This window comes from Dicentrarchus labrax, unplaced genomic scaffold, assembly GCF_905237075.1.
Source record: "Dicentrarchus labrax unplaced genomic scaffold, dlabrax2021, whole genome shotgun sequence".
Lineage (NCBI taxonomy): Eukaryota > Metazoa > Chordata > Actinopteri > Moronidae > Dicentrarchus > Dicentrarchus labrax.
Window position 1 is genome coordinate 8,364,208 of NW_026136719.1, and position 16,052 is coordinate 8,380,259.

Genomic DNA, 16,052 nt, shown 5'->3' on the forward strand with positions numbered 1-16,052 from the left:
TGTCTTTGATCCATGTTTATTCAAGCTAAAATTATTCCTGGATTATTGTTATTAAGACAGAAATACAGTAGGTTAATCCAGTGTCGACTTTGAGGCACATAGGAAAAAGATCATTGCTGACAGTGAGTGAAAAAATCATTTTCTACCATGTGTCTGTTAAATACAATAATATATTTATGGTCTATAGAAAAGTAAACACAATCTTCATATATGAAAACAATCTAAAAAGAGAGACATCAGTAGAATGAATAAGGCTAGAAGAGATGCAGTAGGTCCTTACACAAAGTTACAGTTGACAACTTTGGCATCAGTGGATAAATCCCTTGTATAAAAAAGAAAAAATGAGGCACTTTCTTATGAGCAACATTAGTGGCACTGCTTGTATGTATTCAATCACAAAATCACTTCATTAATATCAGACTTAATGGTTAAAATGCTGGCTTTGCTGTGTCAAATGGTGCAGTTATGCTGTTGAGTGAGGCACTTATGTACCTTCCTTGGCAGCAGGTCTTTAAGGTTTTAAACATGATCAAACACGATGAAGAAACATTAGGCAAATAAAGCCTCATAGCTCAAAAGAAAGTGCCTCACATGTTACAGAAAATAATCATGTAAAAAATACAAAAACTAACAGTTCAAAAGTTTAAAAAGGCCACTACTGAAAAAATATTTAAAATGCATGACTGGCTAGTTAGCGTGGAAACAAAATGCTGCTGCAGTTGAAAGGGGGGCCCCAGAGTTCGGCTTGTTAAACCGTGCTGCTGGGAAAGGAAGGCTGCTGCGACCAAGATTAACATTTTCTGCAAAGTGCCAGTTTTACTCCACCGGTCTTTACTCCACTCTTGGGTGCAGCACCTGGTCCACAAACATAAATGTACATCGAGGGAATCCGAGTGGAAGAAAACTACAATGTTTTAGTCCCAAGGAGGCTGTCCCACGCTCATTTACACAATCTGTGTTAAAATTCCCATCAGTTTCTCTCGAAGGCTTTTTCTCACAGTGCTGTGATCTTGAAGATGTAGCTGAGACTGCAATTTGAGCACCTAATTACTTCAAGATACCTTGTAGTGTTTTTCCACCCTTTGTTTACCAAAATGAGATCCTCAGATGTGCAATTTGATCCCTTGCCAAATTTTCCTTCCCCTATGTGCAAGGCAAAGAAAAGAACCTATGGGCTATTTGAGTATGGCATGTGGTGATGAAGTTACCTCCTACACTCACACACTTTTCTTCTTCTGCTTCTCTTAGTATGGCTCTGCCTTTAGACTTCGATATAGGCAGCATGTAAACACCATCCCTATGATCTGAGGATTGGATGGAGGGGAAAGGAAAACATCAGTAAAAGTGCAATCTCCACAGATACACATTTGTTTAAATCTCTGTTTATTTGTTTTAGCTCACCTGTACACAGGCAATCCCAACACCCACTGCTCCAATGATCTTCAGATGGTCCAGGATGAATTTCTCCAGTTTGGTGATGCAGCCGCCCTAAATGAAAAACAAAGTGTGTCTTTATGTTGCATCAGTTGATGTGGGAGTGTTGCTGAAGTCTCACTGCAAACAAATGTTATGTATACGGTTCGGATATGACAGCTCTTCTTTCTCTGCTCGTCTTACACTACACGATCCCAATGCTAACATACTGAGACATGATAGTAATACTGATCTAGCCACCTGTACTGAAAAGTCAGCCCCACTGACACCCCCTAGCACCCTTCATCCTCTCACCTCCACCTTGTAGATGTTGGATGGGTGGTCCCTGCGGCCACAGAACTCAGTGGGAGTCTTACAGCAGCTGTCAGGCACATGTCTTTGGCTTGCCTCTAAGGAGCGAATCCAGACGCTCTGATTCCAGTCGGATGAACTGTTGCTGCCACAGCACTTGAACTGACAGGAGGAAAAGACAGCTTAAGAGGGGAGTTTGGATGTTAGCAAATAAGTATTAAAAGGCAGTTAAAGTATGTAATGTTAGTATGAAACATTAAAAGTTGGTATAAACCAACGGCATAATTATTCAAATTCACAAAAGAAAAGACAAGCGAAACTCGGTGTAAAGGAATAGTTTGACAATTTGTAAATAGGTTGATTTTTTCTCACCAATATTTGAGAGTTGATATGAGAAGATCAATACGAGTCTGATTATGTGCAGTTAATGTGAACCCTACTGCAAGTGGCCAGTTAGCTTCACTTAGCATGAAGACTGAAAACTGAGAAACAGCTAGCCTGTCTCCAGAGCATATGAGCGGAGCAGGGAGCGGAAGGATTTTGTGTTGAGCGAGGAGCGGCAATTTTTTTAAAAGGTGGAGCGGAGCCTTATCTCTCGCTCCAATTTCGCTCCGGTCGCTCATGCCCAACCCAGAATGCATCTTTGCACCTGCGCACACATCCACACTATTTTCTTTCAAAACTATGGAGTTTAATGTGTACTTCAGAAAAGTAACTGAGAAGTCGTACAAGTGTACTATTCCTGTAAAAGTAACAGATGGGGATAATGTGGAAGAAAAAGAATGCGCTGACATTGTTGCAGTCGGTAAAGAATCGTTTTGGAATCTAAAAGGACACATTTCTCGGAAACGCGGCAGTCTACTACAGGAACTCACTGTTTTTGTCAGCTTAAAAACGAAACATTATCCTTATGTCTTAGTTGAGTTGGGTTGTATTTTTTAAATGAAATGAAAATACGTAGCCTGGGGAAAAACAGCCAAGCTCGTGTTTTATTTGTGAATAGAAGATTGCAGGTGAAGGTTGTACGATGCAGGTTTTTTTTTTTTTTCGAGTGGTGAGCGGAGTGGTGAGCGAGTGGAGTGGGATAAAATTTATGATGAAGTGGAGGGGAGCGGAGAATGCGCAGAACCAGGCGGAGCTGACGAGCGGCACAAATTGACAGATCTGTGAGCGAGGAGTGGAAATGGTTATTATACACTCATGAAAACAAACCTCGTTAGATCCTCATCAATGTTACACGCCTTTAAGTAGTGAACTGTAGCGGTGTTGGTAGACGATTTTGTTGCTTCTGGACAGAGCCAGGCTAACTGTTTACAGTATTAATTTTCAACTGAGTTACCAGAAGCTGGCTACAGCTCCATCAGTCTTCTCATCTAACTCTCAAGAAAGCGAATAAGTGTATTTTCCAAAATGTGAATCCAAATAAATTACTGGAAATAAAAAGTTTAGAGGAAAAAACAAAGAATAAATGTTGACATCTGACAGCCCCGGGCTTCTCATGCTTAAAAAACTGAGCATAAAAAATGAACCAACTGAAGTTTCAACTGCTGCTCAGATTTATCCATTCCTTCATGTGCTGTCAACTGGTATAAGCAAAAAAGAGGGTAAATTACAGCTGAGAGTGCAGACAAGTCCATCATGCTTAGCTGAAGTCGGAGGGACTTGAATCGGATTTATTTTGACTCGCCCTCATCACCAAAATCTCTAATCTGATGGGATGATAGGTTACCAAACACTGTCCAATCAAAAAATCACGTGTGAGTCCATGTGACTTTTGCTTTGAAGCTCTGGTTCACTCTGGTTGACATGATGGTGTGGGTGCAAACAACTAGAGAAAAGAAAAACTGTGGGTGCACTCTGAAAGTAAAAATCAGTTGTCATTTCAAAAGTTTGTGTTAGATTGAATGAACCTCCACCTTGTGAAAGTGGTAGTTGTGTCCATCCTTTTTTACACAGACACTTACCTCTTGCTGCAGTTTGTCTACAGCCCTGGTGACTTGCTCGTGGCCTTTCTGTTGATACTTCTGGGTCATGGTCTCCTTCAGATTCTGCTTCAGCTCGTCATTCAACTGTTCAGACATACAGACAGAGACACATGCTTTAGCAGCTCACTACATAGCAACACAAAAATCTAAGGGCCAGCACCGAGCATGACCAAGTGTTAAATTAGTTGCAATTGTTGACTCTGCTGGTGATGAGATTCATAGCACACAGATTTTAAACGCTCTCCCGACAATACATGTCATGGACAGCGGTTCTAGCAACAGAGGAGCAGATGAAACCGGGGCGATGGCAGAGGAAGTCGGTGTTTTTTTGTTCTCTAGACCAGTGGCAGAAAGCGCTCGCTGGAGGAGCGGCAGGTCTGGGGGGCTCAGTTTCTATGGCAACAAGCCAGCTGGGAAACCACTGTAAATCAAAGCGTGAAGGAGATATCAAGGGAATGAATGATGAAGAGAAGAAGGGAGGGCAGAGAGATGAGAGACGGGAGGTGAAGACAAAGAGGAGGAGGGGAGGAGGGAACAGGAGGGATGTGGTGGTGGGGGGGGGCGTCAGAGGGGAGGAGGAAACAGGAGGGATGTGGTGGTGGTGGTGGTGGGGGGGCGTTGGAGGGGAGCTTCTTTATTTTACCTGTTGACAGTTTGGGACACGCTGTGCCGATGAAGGGAATAGCTGCAATTCAGGTTTTAAAATGGCTCAGTAAGTAGACTCAGCGGCAGTGAGTGAGCAGCATTATGTGGCATTGTATGCATTAACCGCATACAAATAGAAGCAAACATGAGTTCAAGCATCTATTCAGGTGATGGCTGCATGACCGTGAAACCAGGATGCTCCGGTCCAACGTGGACGGCCAAGTCACAAAAAAAAACGTAACAGCAGCAGTTTAGAAGTGCAGTAAATGTGCGCCATCTACAGGCAAAGAAGGTAACAACAGAAGTTCACAACAGTGTCACCTGAAGGCAACGGCGGCTAAAGCTGCTATACTTTTTTTTTTTTTACATTTTTGACATTTTAAACTTGCAAACTGAGAGAGCTGAGAGCATATTTTCTGCTGAACACTGGTCAGAATACTAAGTTCACACTCATATCCTCATGTGTCCTCATTTCCCCAGAACTGTCCTTTTTGTTACTAGAGGGTAGGACTTTTTAACCAGACAAAATCTAATTCATTATGTAATAACACCCAGATTTTTGAAACAATCTGACGCATTTTGCAATAAACAGCCTGAACCCAATACGCAATAGGTTTTCCCACTTTATAACATTTGGTGGCCCTATAAAATGTGGGCGTTGCACTTTTATGAACTGCATTTTGAATAAGCTTTTTGGGGAAACCTCACACACAGAAAACAACAGCTACAAAACTGCAGATGAAGCACTGATTGCCTGCAGGTGGTGGAAAAAAAGTGCAGTAGTTATTACTTTCTTTGCCTGAAGGAGGCAATGCTGACGTGTTGCAGGTCTAAACTGCATTACTTCCCTTTACACTAGGTGGAGCTGGTTGACATGTGTAGAACTGGATAGACAATGACCAAACAGCCTCTCCTCTAGTGGAGAATCTGCAGCTTGCTAAACATGAATAAATGTGTTTGTGAGAGAGTTACAGGCAGTTTCCATGAGGTGTTTGGCATCTTGGAATAAAAAGCAAACGTACAGTTCTCACAACTAATTACCAGAGAGAAAACTGAGGAAGAACAACAAAGGAGGAAGAACAGAGGCAGAGAAGAGGAGTGGCTTTAGAGATTTGAGCAATTGATGCAAGAATCTTTTGAAGCGAGTGAAGGAGAGCTTTAGGAAGCAGGAGAGAGTCATGGAGCTCAGTGCCTGCTCATGTTCAGACGACTTGTGTATTATGAATGAGGCAGTTATAATGATAGCAGAGGACCTCTAGACTGAGAAAAGTCCTGTTGCTGAGCTACAAGCCACCAGGCTTTGAGACCAGGCAGTCGGACTGTTGCTGGTGACGAGCAAAGTCATGTTAATATTACACGAGGAGAAACGAAATTCTATTTTGTGAGTGCTTGCAGTATAGTCAGTATAACTCTACACTGTTAGAGCTGAAATGTGCCGGGGGAGGCTGTCAGTTTTCACATTAACTACAGAACATGAGATAAGAAAATAATCACTTGTAAGCAGGACTGTGAGCATTTAGCACATTCTTTGGGCTTAGCAGTGTTTTTACTCTCTTTAGTCATGTCTTTGTTTATCCTTTTTTAAGTGTATTTTAGTTAAAAAATGCATTTAATTGATTCTGACACAGTGCATTCAGCCTTGTTGTTGTTGATGTACTAATGAGGCATTTTTCATTCCATTTGGACTAAATGTACCACAAGTAATATGGTCAGTCTGATATTTGTATTTTTAATGGGCCGTCTTATATTTCCTCCCTGCAGTCTCATTTATCATGCTGTAAAATTACAGCGCAGCACATGCCACGTGGGAACTGAGACAGCCGTCTGTGTTTTTTTTCACCTTTGACTACGTGCTCAGATTAAGAGGCACAAAATATGTGCCAAGCATGCTCTATTGATGTTTAAGTACAGTACATCATCGCTGCTACACACAAAAACGGTTTTAATGTCAGATAATTTTCTATATTATGGTAGACGAATATACGTAGACTGTTCACGACTGTTTTCTTTTTTTAAATTCAGTGACAATAAAAAAATAAAATAAGACTTTTGTAATGTGCCAAAACAATTCCATAAAGACTGTATTATTACTTAAAACAAATCCTAACCTCTGTGTCAGATTTTAAATGACTTTTTTGTCATTTGAAATCAATCATTTTGAAATCATATCTGTCAGCTGCTCCTCTGCAATCCCATGCCTACAACCTAACATACAAATCCCAGGGTGCATTGTAAAATACATTTTGAATAGAACTTTTATTGGCCTGAGAGTGATTACCTGCTGGTAGTAGATATAAGCCAGGATGCCAGCCAGGATCTCCAACAGGAAGATACACAGCAGCAGGACAAAGTACTGGGGAGGAGGAGAAGAAAATACAGTTAGAGGATGGAAATGTGGTGAAGCAATAGGGGATGGTGAAGCATTTAAAGGCACACATGCAGCACTGTTCGAAACCTAGAGAACTAACTCTATTGAAGGGACTTTAGGACAATCTATTGTGATGTTAATTAGAAATAAAAATATTGGAAAACTCTGTCCACTCCAGGTTGGACAGACAGGTTGACTGCCGTGAAATATGAGCTGGGTTTCTTGCTGATGGCAAAGTGACTCTGTCCCAAATCCGTTAAACAAACTAATTCTAAGCAGATTTTGGGTATGTAGTTATATCCAGCAGTGTACTGAAAACAGTTCATTTTCCCATACACTCTTGATGTACACTATTCTACCAAGATGCAATGCACCAATGAAACGGAGGAGCTGGAGGAACAAACTAAAACAGCTGGTAAGTGAGTCGCAGCTTCTGACGTCTCAAGTACTGTATTATTTATTTTGTTGATTTGTTGCTATAGAGTACTTAAACCTGCAATAACTGATTTTTATGGCCACTCGAGGGCAGCAGAAACAAGTTGTGAACATGACATTAACATATCACCACCTTGTAAGCTGAAACTTTGTTTGTTAACAGCTGCTTATTTACACATCCAGCAGTTACGGAGAAACATATTGTTCACTTGAGTCATGTTTGGATCCACTTGCTGTCCTTTAACCATCATACATATGTAAATATAATGCAATCAAATACAACTGCACCACCAAGTACAGCCTAAAAAAACCTTCACAAAAGTAGGATTTTATTGCAGGCCTGGTGTTCTGGATTGCATTAGATGGTACAGGTGCAACTAATAAACTGGTAATAGTACTGCATACTACAAGTACAACTGTGCCAGCCCATAAAAAGAGGCCTCACAACAGATGACAAAACTTAGGCAAATTGAGGTAACCCCATTGTGCTTTCTCATGTTCAGCTCTTTCGCTCAACGTTGGTTTATTAAAGCCTGAAACTGCCAAACATTGAGTCATTGCCCAGTGGCTGGCACATCTTATACTCTGTGCCTTTTAAATGAGGTTTGGTGTTCAGAGTTTATCGTCAGTATCTGATTCGTGACCAGGCCCATGAGAGTTAGAGGGAAGGTCTGCTTTTCATGCCAAGTGTCTTCAGACTTAAAGACAAGAAGAGATATTATCAGACCAAAACCTTGACCCAAATTCCTCTGGCCCTGCCGCTATCAGAGAGAGAAAATCAGCCTGGTAAAGTGGACTTGGTCCTTGATTTGAAAGCTTGGGCTGATTAAATCTCAGAGTGGCTCTGAGCCTGAATGCTGAGCAGACTATAAGATGCATTTTGATGTTGTGTTGGTGGTTTGAAGGGAAGTATGGCAACCTTTAAAGATGCCAGAGTCAGATTCAAAGAATCAAACCTATGACACTAAAAAAGATGTGTGAAGATTTGATCCAACAAATTTTATACCCCATCCTTTATTGTAATGGATTTGGTGCATTACAAAATCTCCTCCCATGATTAGATTAATTCCAATACTTCCAAAAAGTACCCAAAGTGATTCAACAATAATAAAGCACATGTTAACTCGAGTTCTACGTCAAATGAATAATAAATGGTCCTACAGCTTGAACAATACATCAGCAGACTACGTTTTCTGACTTACAAAGGGGGAAATTGCAGCACATACTTCAATGTAAACATTTGTGCTGCTGTTTTTATTTATACTACAGTAAGGTTTTCCATTTAAATGTATGTTGTCTTCAATTTTCCGTTACTGTCATGTTTGATAATAGTCTAAATATAAAATACTCTGCCTCAGGAAATGTCTTTATCACAACTCTCTTTAAAACAGCTATCAGCTAATATGGTTTACTTCTTTCCTCAAAAATTGGCCTTGAAACTGCAATATCCGTCAGGCAGAATATGAAAGTTATAGGGATGGAAGCTGAGCAAAAACATATCAAATCTGGAGGAAAATAAATCGGTACTGCTATATAATAAAAAATAAACATCTTCCTGCTATTAAGTGGTTTACATCAGTCACAAATTGACTGAAATGAATTTCATGGCTATTTTTTTAATAATCTATTATTTTCACCCAGAGTAGAAATTGACCTCACAAATTTCAGTCAGTGAGGTAACTGTTCTTCTAACCGAGCTAATGTCTTACAGAAATTCTCTGCAGTTGTTGCTGAAAACAAGGACGGTCCGTTTTTCTGACTCTACCATACTTGTGGTCATTGTCTTTGCCTACGCTCTCTCTCTCTCTCTCTCTCTACACACACACACACACACACACACACACACACACACACACACACCAAAGCATGCTTCTCAGACTGATCCCACACAGACAGTGATGTGTACAGGGTGTGAGAGAGAACCTGTTGTTGGCTGTGGAGACTGAGGTGGTTGAATTACTGACTGCAGTGACTCCAGAGGACTCCTCATGATCTCTGGCACACACACTGTCTTACAGACTAATTTTATGTCTGAGCTGGCATTCTTTTCCCAGGCGACTTAAGGGCACAGTGTAATTACTGCCAAAATGACTCTCAGCAGGTTCATATGTACAAAACCTTCTTTTTTTTTAAAGCTCTGCAGTGGCTTCAGACTCAACAGCCTGCTGTGCTGTAGGCTTCCTGGCTAAAAAAGATCTAACATCTCATGGTAAAGTCAGACTCATCCTGCTGAGGTTGTTAGAAAATATTTGAACAGTTTCTTTTCACTTCTGTGTCCCTCTTCCACAACAGCTGGTTATCTCCAGAGTTACTGTAGTTTCTTTGCTTCTTTACTTTTCCTTCCTTTTCATGCACTTCCACCAGCATCCAGCAAACATATAGGAACAACACGTATCTGGAGACAGGATACACACATTTGTATGCAGCCCTGTATTTGACATTAGAAGTGTACTGCTGCCTTTACAATCACTGAGCGAGTTCAGAGTCACAATGAAGGTGACTTTGATCAGATAACAGTTGGACACGTGTTAGTTTTTGAAAGGAGTGACCTTTGGGCTGTATGGTGGACTCTCTGGCCTCATACAGCTAATCAATCAAACCTTTAAACTAACTCCAACTTGATGCAGACTCTATCAACCTGTGTCCAGCAGCTGGTGATTATCAAACTATCTTCAGTCTGGTGTCTAACTGACAGCGACGTGTGTTGTTTGTGTGTAAAAGTATAAAAGATTTAGTTGCAGAGACACAGCAACACGCTACTCTTCATTACAGTGAAATGAAAGCCCAATGTTATCAATTAATCCGTCACCTGCTGAGCTGAACTTATCACCTCTCCATCAACTGGATGACAGCGTAAATAATCATGAAATAAAAACTCAAATACGCTGCCTGTGCTGTCTTATATAGTGGCTCTATTCAGCTGATTATTTTCTTGAACAATCGATTAATCATTTGGTCTATAAAATGTCACCCAGAGATTTTCAATTTACTATGATATAAAACACATGCAGTTGGATTCTATTAAAAAAATAAATAAGATGATCAGTTAGAGCCATTATAGAATAAAAGTGAAAGATGTCAGCTGTAGTTTTATTGACGATTTGTAATTCATAAATAAAATATTTTGTATGAAGACAAACAGTTGGACGAGTAACGAGTTAAAAATGTTAATTCTTCCAAGATGCAGCGACAATATGTCATTCCATGAATTTACTTCTTTTGATGGGTGACATAAAGGCACACACAAACACATACACACACAAAACTCCATTATGTTCTCCATCTTTGGCAATCTCTAGCGATCCTCCCTGTCTCCTGACAAGTTCATTCCTTCTCTGTGATTCATGGCTGTGATCTCAACTCCTCAAGATGCACCATGCATTAAAAAACTCAGACACACACAGAGAAGGTGTGCACAGATTTCAAACTAAGCACTAAGCACTGTAGACCATATAAGATACAGACCACCGTTAAAAGAGATGCACTGTTTTCTTCACACCCAACTTGGCTGTATTTAAGTTATTCAACACCATATAGAAATGAATTGAAATGAGTAGCACTGTGTTTTAAAATACTTTTCATCTAACTCTTATGCCTTTGTTGAACCCTAAAAGACTGTCCTAAGAAACTCTGCCGTGCAGCTGAATAAATGCCTGCCGTTCATGAGCGAAGATCTTAACCAAGTCATGAAAGACTCATCAGGTTGCGGAACAGGAGAGCGGAGCAGCCTGACACAAATGAACTATGAAGCAGAGATCTCTTTAACCTTTGCTTCTGCTTACTGCTCTGCCAGCCCGTTGCCTCATTTAAAATCCAATCCAATAGAGAGACAGTGAAACAACAAATATAGCCAGATAAGAAAAAAAACAAATACAAAGAGATATAGAGAGAAAATAGAGATGCTGAGAGGCACTGAAAGACAGATAGTAAGCCGAGGGTTGAGCATTTTCCTTATATTTGACATATAAAACTTGTCAATAGCTTGATTGATAATAAAAACAGTAATAAATTGCAGTCATATATTTTTTACTTATCGTCATTTTCCTTATATTTGACATCCTATACATTAATATCATTCAGTGTAAATTACATATTGTAAAATACTGTATTGTGTCTCTCTGCTCATTTATTTTAAGTACCAGTGTGTTGGATTTAGTGGCATCTAGCTGTGTAGTAACAGATCGCAACTCTGTTGCTTCACCGCCCCCTTCCAAGCATGAAGGAGAAACTACGGTGGCTGCGAAACGCACAAAATCACAACCACCCCTATCTAGAACCAGTGTTTGGTCTGTCCCCTCTGGGCTACTGAAGAAACATGGCAGTTCAACATGGCGGACTCCATGGAAGAGGACCCGCCCCTTCTATAGTTTAAAAACGGCTCATTCTGAGGTAGCAATGGATATTATATTCCATTTCTGCCAACAGATTGTCCTAAATGTTACACACTGGATGTATCTGTATTAAACATAAAGTCCTAAATTAGAACTGAAACGATTAGACAATGGGGAAAATTAAAAAGCCCAAACATTAGTGCTTTTGTTGTTTTTAGGTTTGGACTAGTTGAAGGGCTCAGGGAAAGAGGGAGAGAGGGAGAGAGAGAGAGAGAGAGAGAGAGAGAGAGAGAGAGAGAGAGAGAGAGAGAGAGAGACAACTAAAGAGAAAGACAGACTGAGACACACTGAGACTTGTAATATGTCCAGACTAATTGTATGAAGTCAGTTTCTCCACAGGTGGATCCAGACTCTGTTAGGACTGCTTTCCATTTGGCTCCATCATTCGGAAGGAAAAACTTTCTCCGTCCTCTCCCTGACTCATTACACTGTTCTGTCGCTTTTCTCCTACAAAACAATGAAGCTGTGTTCGCAGACACACACCACACCCCTCTTCATGTGGGAGCGCTTTCCTCTTTTTCTCTTTGTCTTACTGACTTCCCTCATACTTTCTATAGCTATCACTAACAGCCCTACAGAAAGTCTGATAAGACCTTTAATCAACTGCAGCTACAGTATCCTGGTGATGCTATGGCTGCATCAGCTTTATTGTAGTGAGAACTTGTGACCTTTAGGTTACAGGACAGTGTTACCAATCACTGCTGCTGCTCTCGTGTACTCTCAGCAGGTACCAGGCACTCGCCACATACAGGAAAACAATTACTTTACCTCCTCCCTCCCCACCACCCCGCCCTTATGTTTGCCCTCTTTAACAATCTCGATAGCATCTCTCCTTGCCGACAAGTTCATTTCTTCTGTGATTCATCGCCCTAATCTCGACTCTTCAGGATGCACCGAGCGTTTCAAAACCACACGGGAGAAGAGGTGGTGCACGTATCTCGATTTACAAGTGCAGAGTGCTAAATCAGGTAATCTGAACGTAGTGGGGACTTCATTTATTGCGTCCAGATCTATTGACTTTTCAGTTATGTTTTAAAGCTTCAAAAAAACCTCCCCACACTGGTTGCCCTGGGGACCTGAAGTCAACACCCACATCTGAGCGTTTTTTCCCCTCAAATTTCAATGTCAACTAAAGCCAAAGACAGCTCCTTAAAAACTATTACTATCCAACACAAAATAGTAATCTCAATCTCAGTCTCATCCAGACAATAGAATATCTAGTTTTAGGTAAAATGAAACTGGTTTTGCCATTTTACTGCTGAAAAAGAATTGTATTATTAGAATTATTATCATTATATTACAAGAGTAACACATCCATTCCACTTACCCTTGACAGAATAGTTATATATTTTCTAACTACTGTTTTCATTTTTACAGATATAAATACAGCTATTAGCACAGGTGTCCCAAACTTACATGGATGGAATAAAAAGTAGTTTTTTGTCAGAAATTTCAGTCGTTACAAGTAATAAAATGAGCATTGACAGATGTGGCCGACAGTTGTTTCATAATTTGAACTGAACTGACACCGCTTTTCTTTAGTAGTTAAATAAATGTGTGTGCCATAACTTTGTTGTATATGTTCTCCTTTCCCCACGTGCTACTTCAGGAATGCTACGTATAAATACACTTTGTATGCCAGGTATGTTTTGGCTTCTGCCTTGTCTAAAGCTGACAATATCTAGCTGTGCAGAATTACGTGGACTCGTCTCCGGTGAAAATGGATAATGCCAAAGATGACGCATGTTCTTGCAGAGCTTATACGATGCAAACATTTGAGCTGCACACACAGTGGTGTGCATGCATAAATTTGCCATGTTGAAATGTGTGGATAACCGCCTGAGCAGTGTGTGTTTTGTGCATGAGTGTGTGCATAGTAGTGTGTTTGTATTTTGAGCTGGTTCTAGTGTCATGCAGGTGTCTCTGTTGGCAAAACCAAGTGCTGTGTAGAGAGTGTGCCAAATCAAATATGGGCACACACGTTCCTACTGTATGAACTTTTTGTTTTGTCTGAACTGAACGCAACCGAGGCTGACACCTTGACCTTGGCTGGCACCACAATGTCCTTTTAACAAACTATTACTTCTGGAAGTTGTATACGATGTCCCAGATTTACTTTTTGGTTTATTGTAGAGTTGAAAAATGCCAAGAATGACCTCAGTGACAAAGAAACTGATGCACATCTTACTGAAGAATATGCAATCCTGCTTTATTTTAGTCATGTTTTGTGCACAGAATCACTGTCTGAGAATGTCATTTACTTCTACAATGGATGTTAATTAAAAGTCTTTTGTCGCTTCACATCTGCTTAGTATCACCACATGAAAAATGTTTTGTTTCTTTCAACAATACGCTGATTAGCCGTCTGGCTGAAGACGGGACAGAAAGTTTTACTGAAAGTTACGGTTTTGCATCGAACAGAATAACAGACAGCAGTCTGCAGTGTTTTCCTTTGTTTTGTACCTGTGCAGGTGGTGGCCTACGGTGATCGACAGGGACCAAGTTTGAGAAGAATACCTGAAAAGTAGTACATTCCCTGAGGCTATTCAACACTAGAATGGTAAACCTTTGGCACTTCGAGGTGTATATTGTACAATATCTCATGTATATAATGGCTTTAATAGTATGACTGAATGTTGTCCTGTCTGTTTTGCGCTCACCAAGGCAAGTTACTAATAATATTGTTATATATGGCAATAGAGTTAACTCAGTTCAACAGTCAAAGATTGGCTCGTTTTTTATTATTAATAGTGAGTATGGCTTGGTTGGGACAGATTTCTTTCAGCATTAGGGTTCATTTTCAAATCACTGAACATTTTTTGTTTTTTCCACATCTTCAAGAGCCATTCTTCCTATCCCACTGTATAATTTCGTTTAGGTTGCACAGTACAAGTGATCTCTGTTTCACACACTTGAATATTTTCACGAGCGTGCTGTGTGAAGCTTCTATTATCTCTCTACCCTGACGTGATCTCTTACCACTCGCAGTAGCCTCCTCTGCTCCTTGAAGGTGGCACAGCAGCCCAGCACGCCTGTTACCATGACGATGGCTCCAGCCAGGACCAGTATGTAGGCGGAGGCAGCGTAGGTCTTGGAGGAGAGAAGGCTGATGTAGTCGCTCTTCTCAACCAAGGTCCAAACGCCCACCGCCATCACAACGCCCCCTGCCAACTGGGAGAAGAGCACAAGATAAGAGTCTGATGTCTGCCAGTGAGACTCTGGTCCCCAAAACATCACAGACAAAAACAGAGAGTGACAAAGAGGTTTCAATTATTTGTCATCCAAGTCGGCTTCAGAGAGCCGAAGGAGGATCCTGCAATGAGGGCCTTTCAATTGTTGAATGTGAACTGATAAAAACGACCCACCGCTGCCACACAAGATAATCTAATCTTGAATTAGTTAATGTTGCAAGATAATTGTGAATGAGCAAAAAGGAGCTGCTGAGGTTCGTAATCCAGGGCTGTCACTGCTACTGTGCTTTGATAAAAGTATCAACTTAACTGCAGGCACAGCGATTTGTCAGGTAATTAGACTAGAATTTGTCAATCAATTAATTTGGTGTCAGTTATTTTTCCAGCAAAATGCCAAATATTCAGCTTCTCAAATAAGAGAATGTGTTGCTTTTATTTGAACTATATCACAGTAAATTTTATATCTTTGGGTTTTGAACTGTTGGTCGGACAAATGAAAAACATGGCCATGGGCTCTGAGAAATTATGAATAGCATTGTTTTAACTTCTTTAAAAAAAAATTAAATGATTACTTTAGAAAATAAGTGGCAGATTAAGCAATAAATAAAATAATTGTTAGTTGCAGCCCTATAAAACCCTATAAATGCTAATTTTTAACAATTGTCAGTGGGGGATTAGGCATTTCTAAAAGGTTTTGACTTTAACCATACAGAGCAATCATGTGGTATAAAGTCTGGGGAATTACAAAGCATTAAGTGAATCCTTAAGCTCACAGGATGGACTAACTGTAATTACAAAACAGCATAAGAGTCGATGCTTCAATCCAGAATATATCTTTCATTGCTCGACATCTTCAGCATTATCTAAGCTAACAGTTAAAGACGATATGAGGAAAATTAAATTATAAAGATATCACAATGACGAGTCAGCAGATGGTGCAGCACTGCAACAGATATCTGTCATCATGCCAAACAGCCAATCTGACAGCCTGCCTAATTTAGATTTAATTTATAAAGGAAGACGATGGCTACAGAAGCGAGACACTGAGTCAGACTGTACCACACCCAGAGACAGTGTGGCAGGAAAACACACAGAACAACAGTGTTGAGCAAAATATTTCAGTCATCACTCTTTACTAACTATTAAGAGTAACCACAGTGCTTTACTAACTACCCAACGGGAGCAGTAAGTAGCTGATGTTACATTACTGTACATGTTCATCATTTTAGTAGCTTCTGTTTTAATTCACACTTTCATTACAGTTCATAGGCGCAGTTCAGAACAGTCTACACATGCCCACTAGGTCATGTCT

General features: G+C 40.3%; 1 protein-coding gene across 1 annotated transcript in view; it reads right to left on the reverse strand.

Moving 5' to 3' along the window:
- LOC127351310 (CD151 antigen) overlaps positions 1 to 16,052 on the reverse strand; it is a 23,057-nt gene continuing 7,005 nt past the window's right edge. The window contains exons 3-8 of the mRNA XM_051378666.1: positions 14,529 to 14,720; positions 6,634 to 6,708; positions 3,690 to 3,794; positions 1,729 to 1,887; positions 1,402 to 1,488; positions 1 to 1,304 (exon numbers count right to left, since the gene is read on the reverse strand). Coding sequence (XP_051234626.1) covers positions 1,245 to 1,304; positions 1,402 to 1,488; positions 1,729 to 1,887; positions 3,690 to 3,794; positions 6,634 to 6,708; positions 14,529 to 14,720 — 678 coding nt within the window. The 3' untranslated portion in view covers positions 1 to 1,244. The remainder of the gene's footprint in view (positions 1,305 to 1,401; positions 1,489 to 1,728; positions 1,888 to 3,689; positions 3,795 to 6,633; positions 6,709 to 14,528; positions 14,721 to 16,052) is intronic.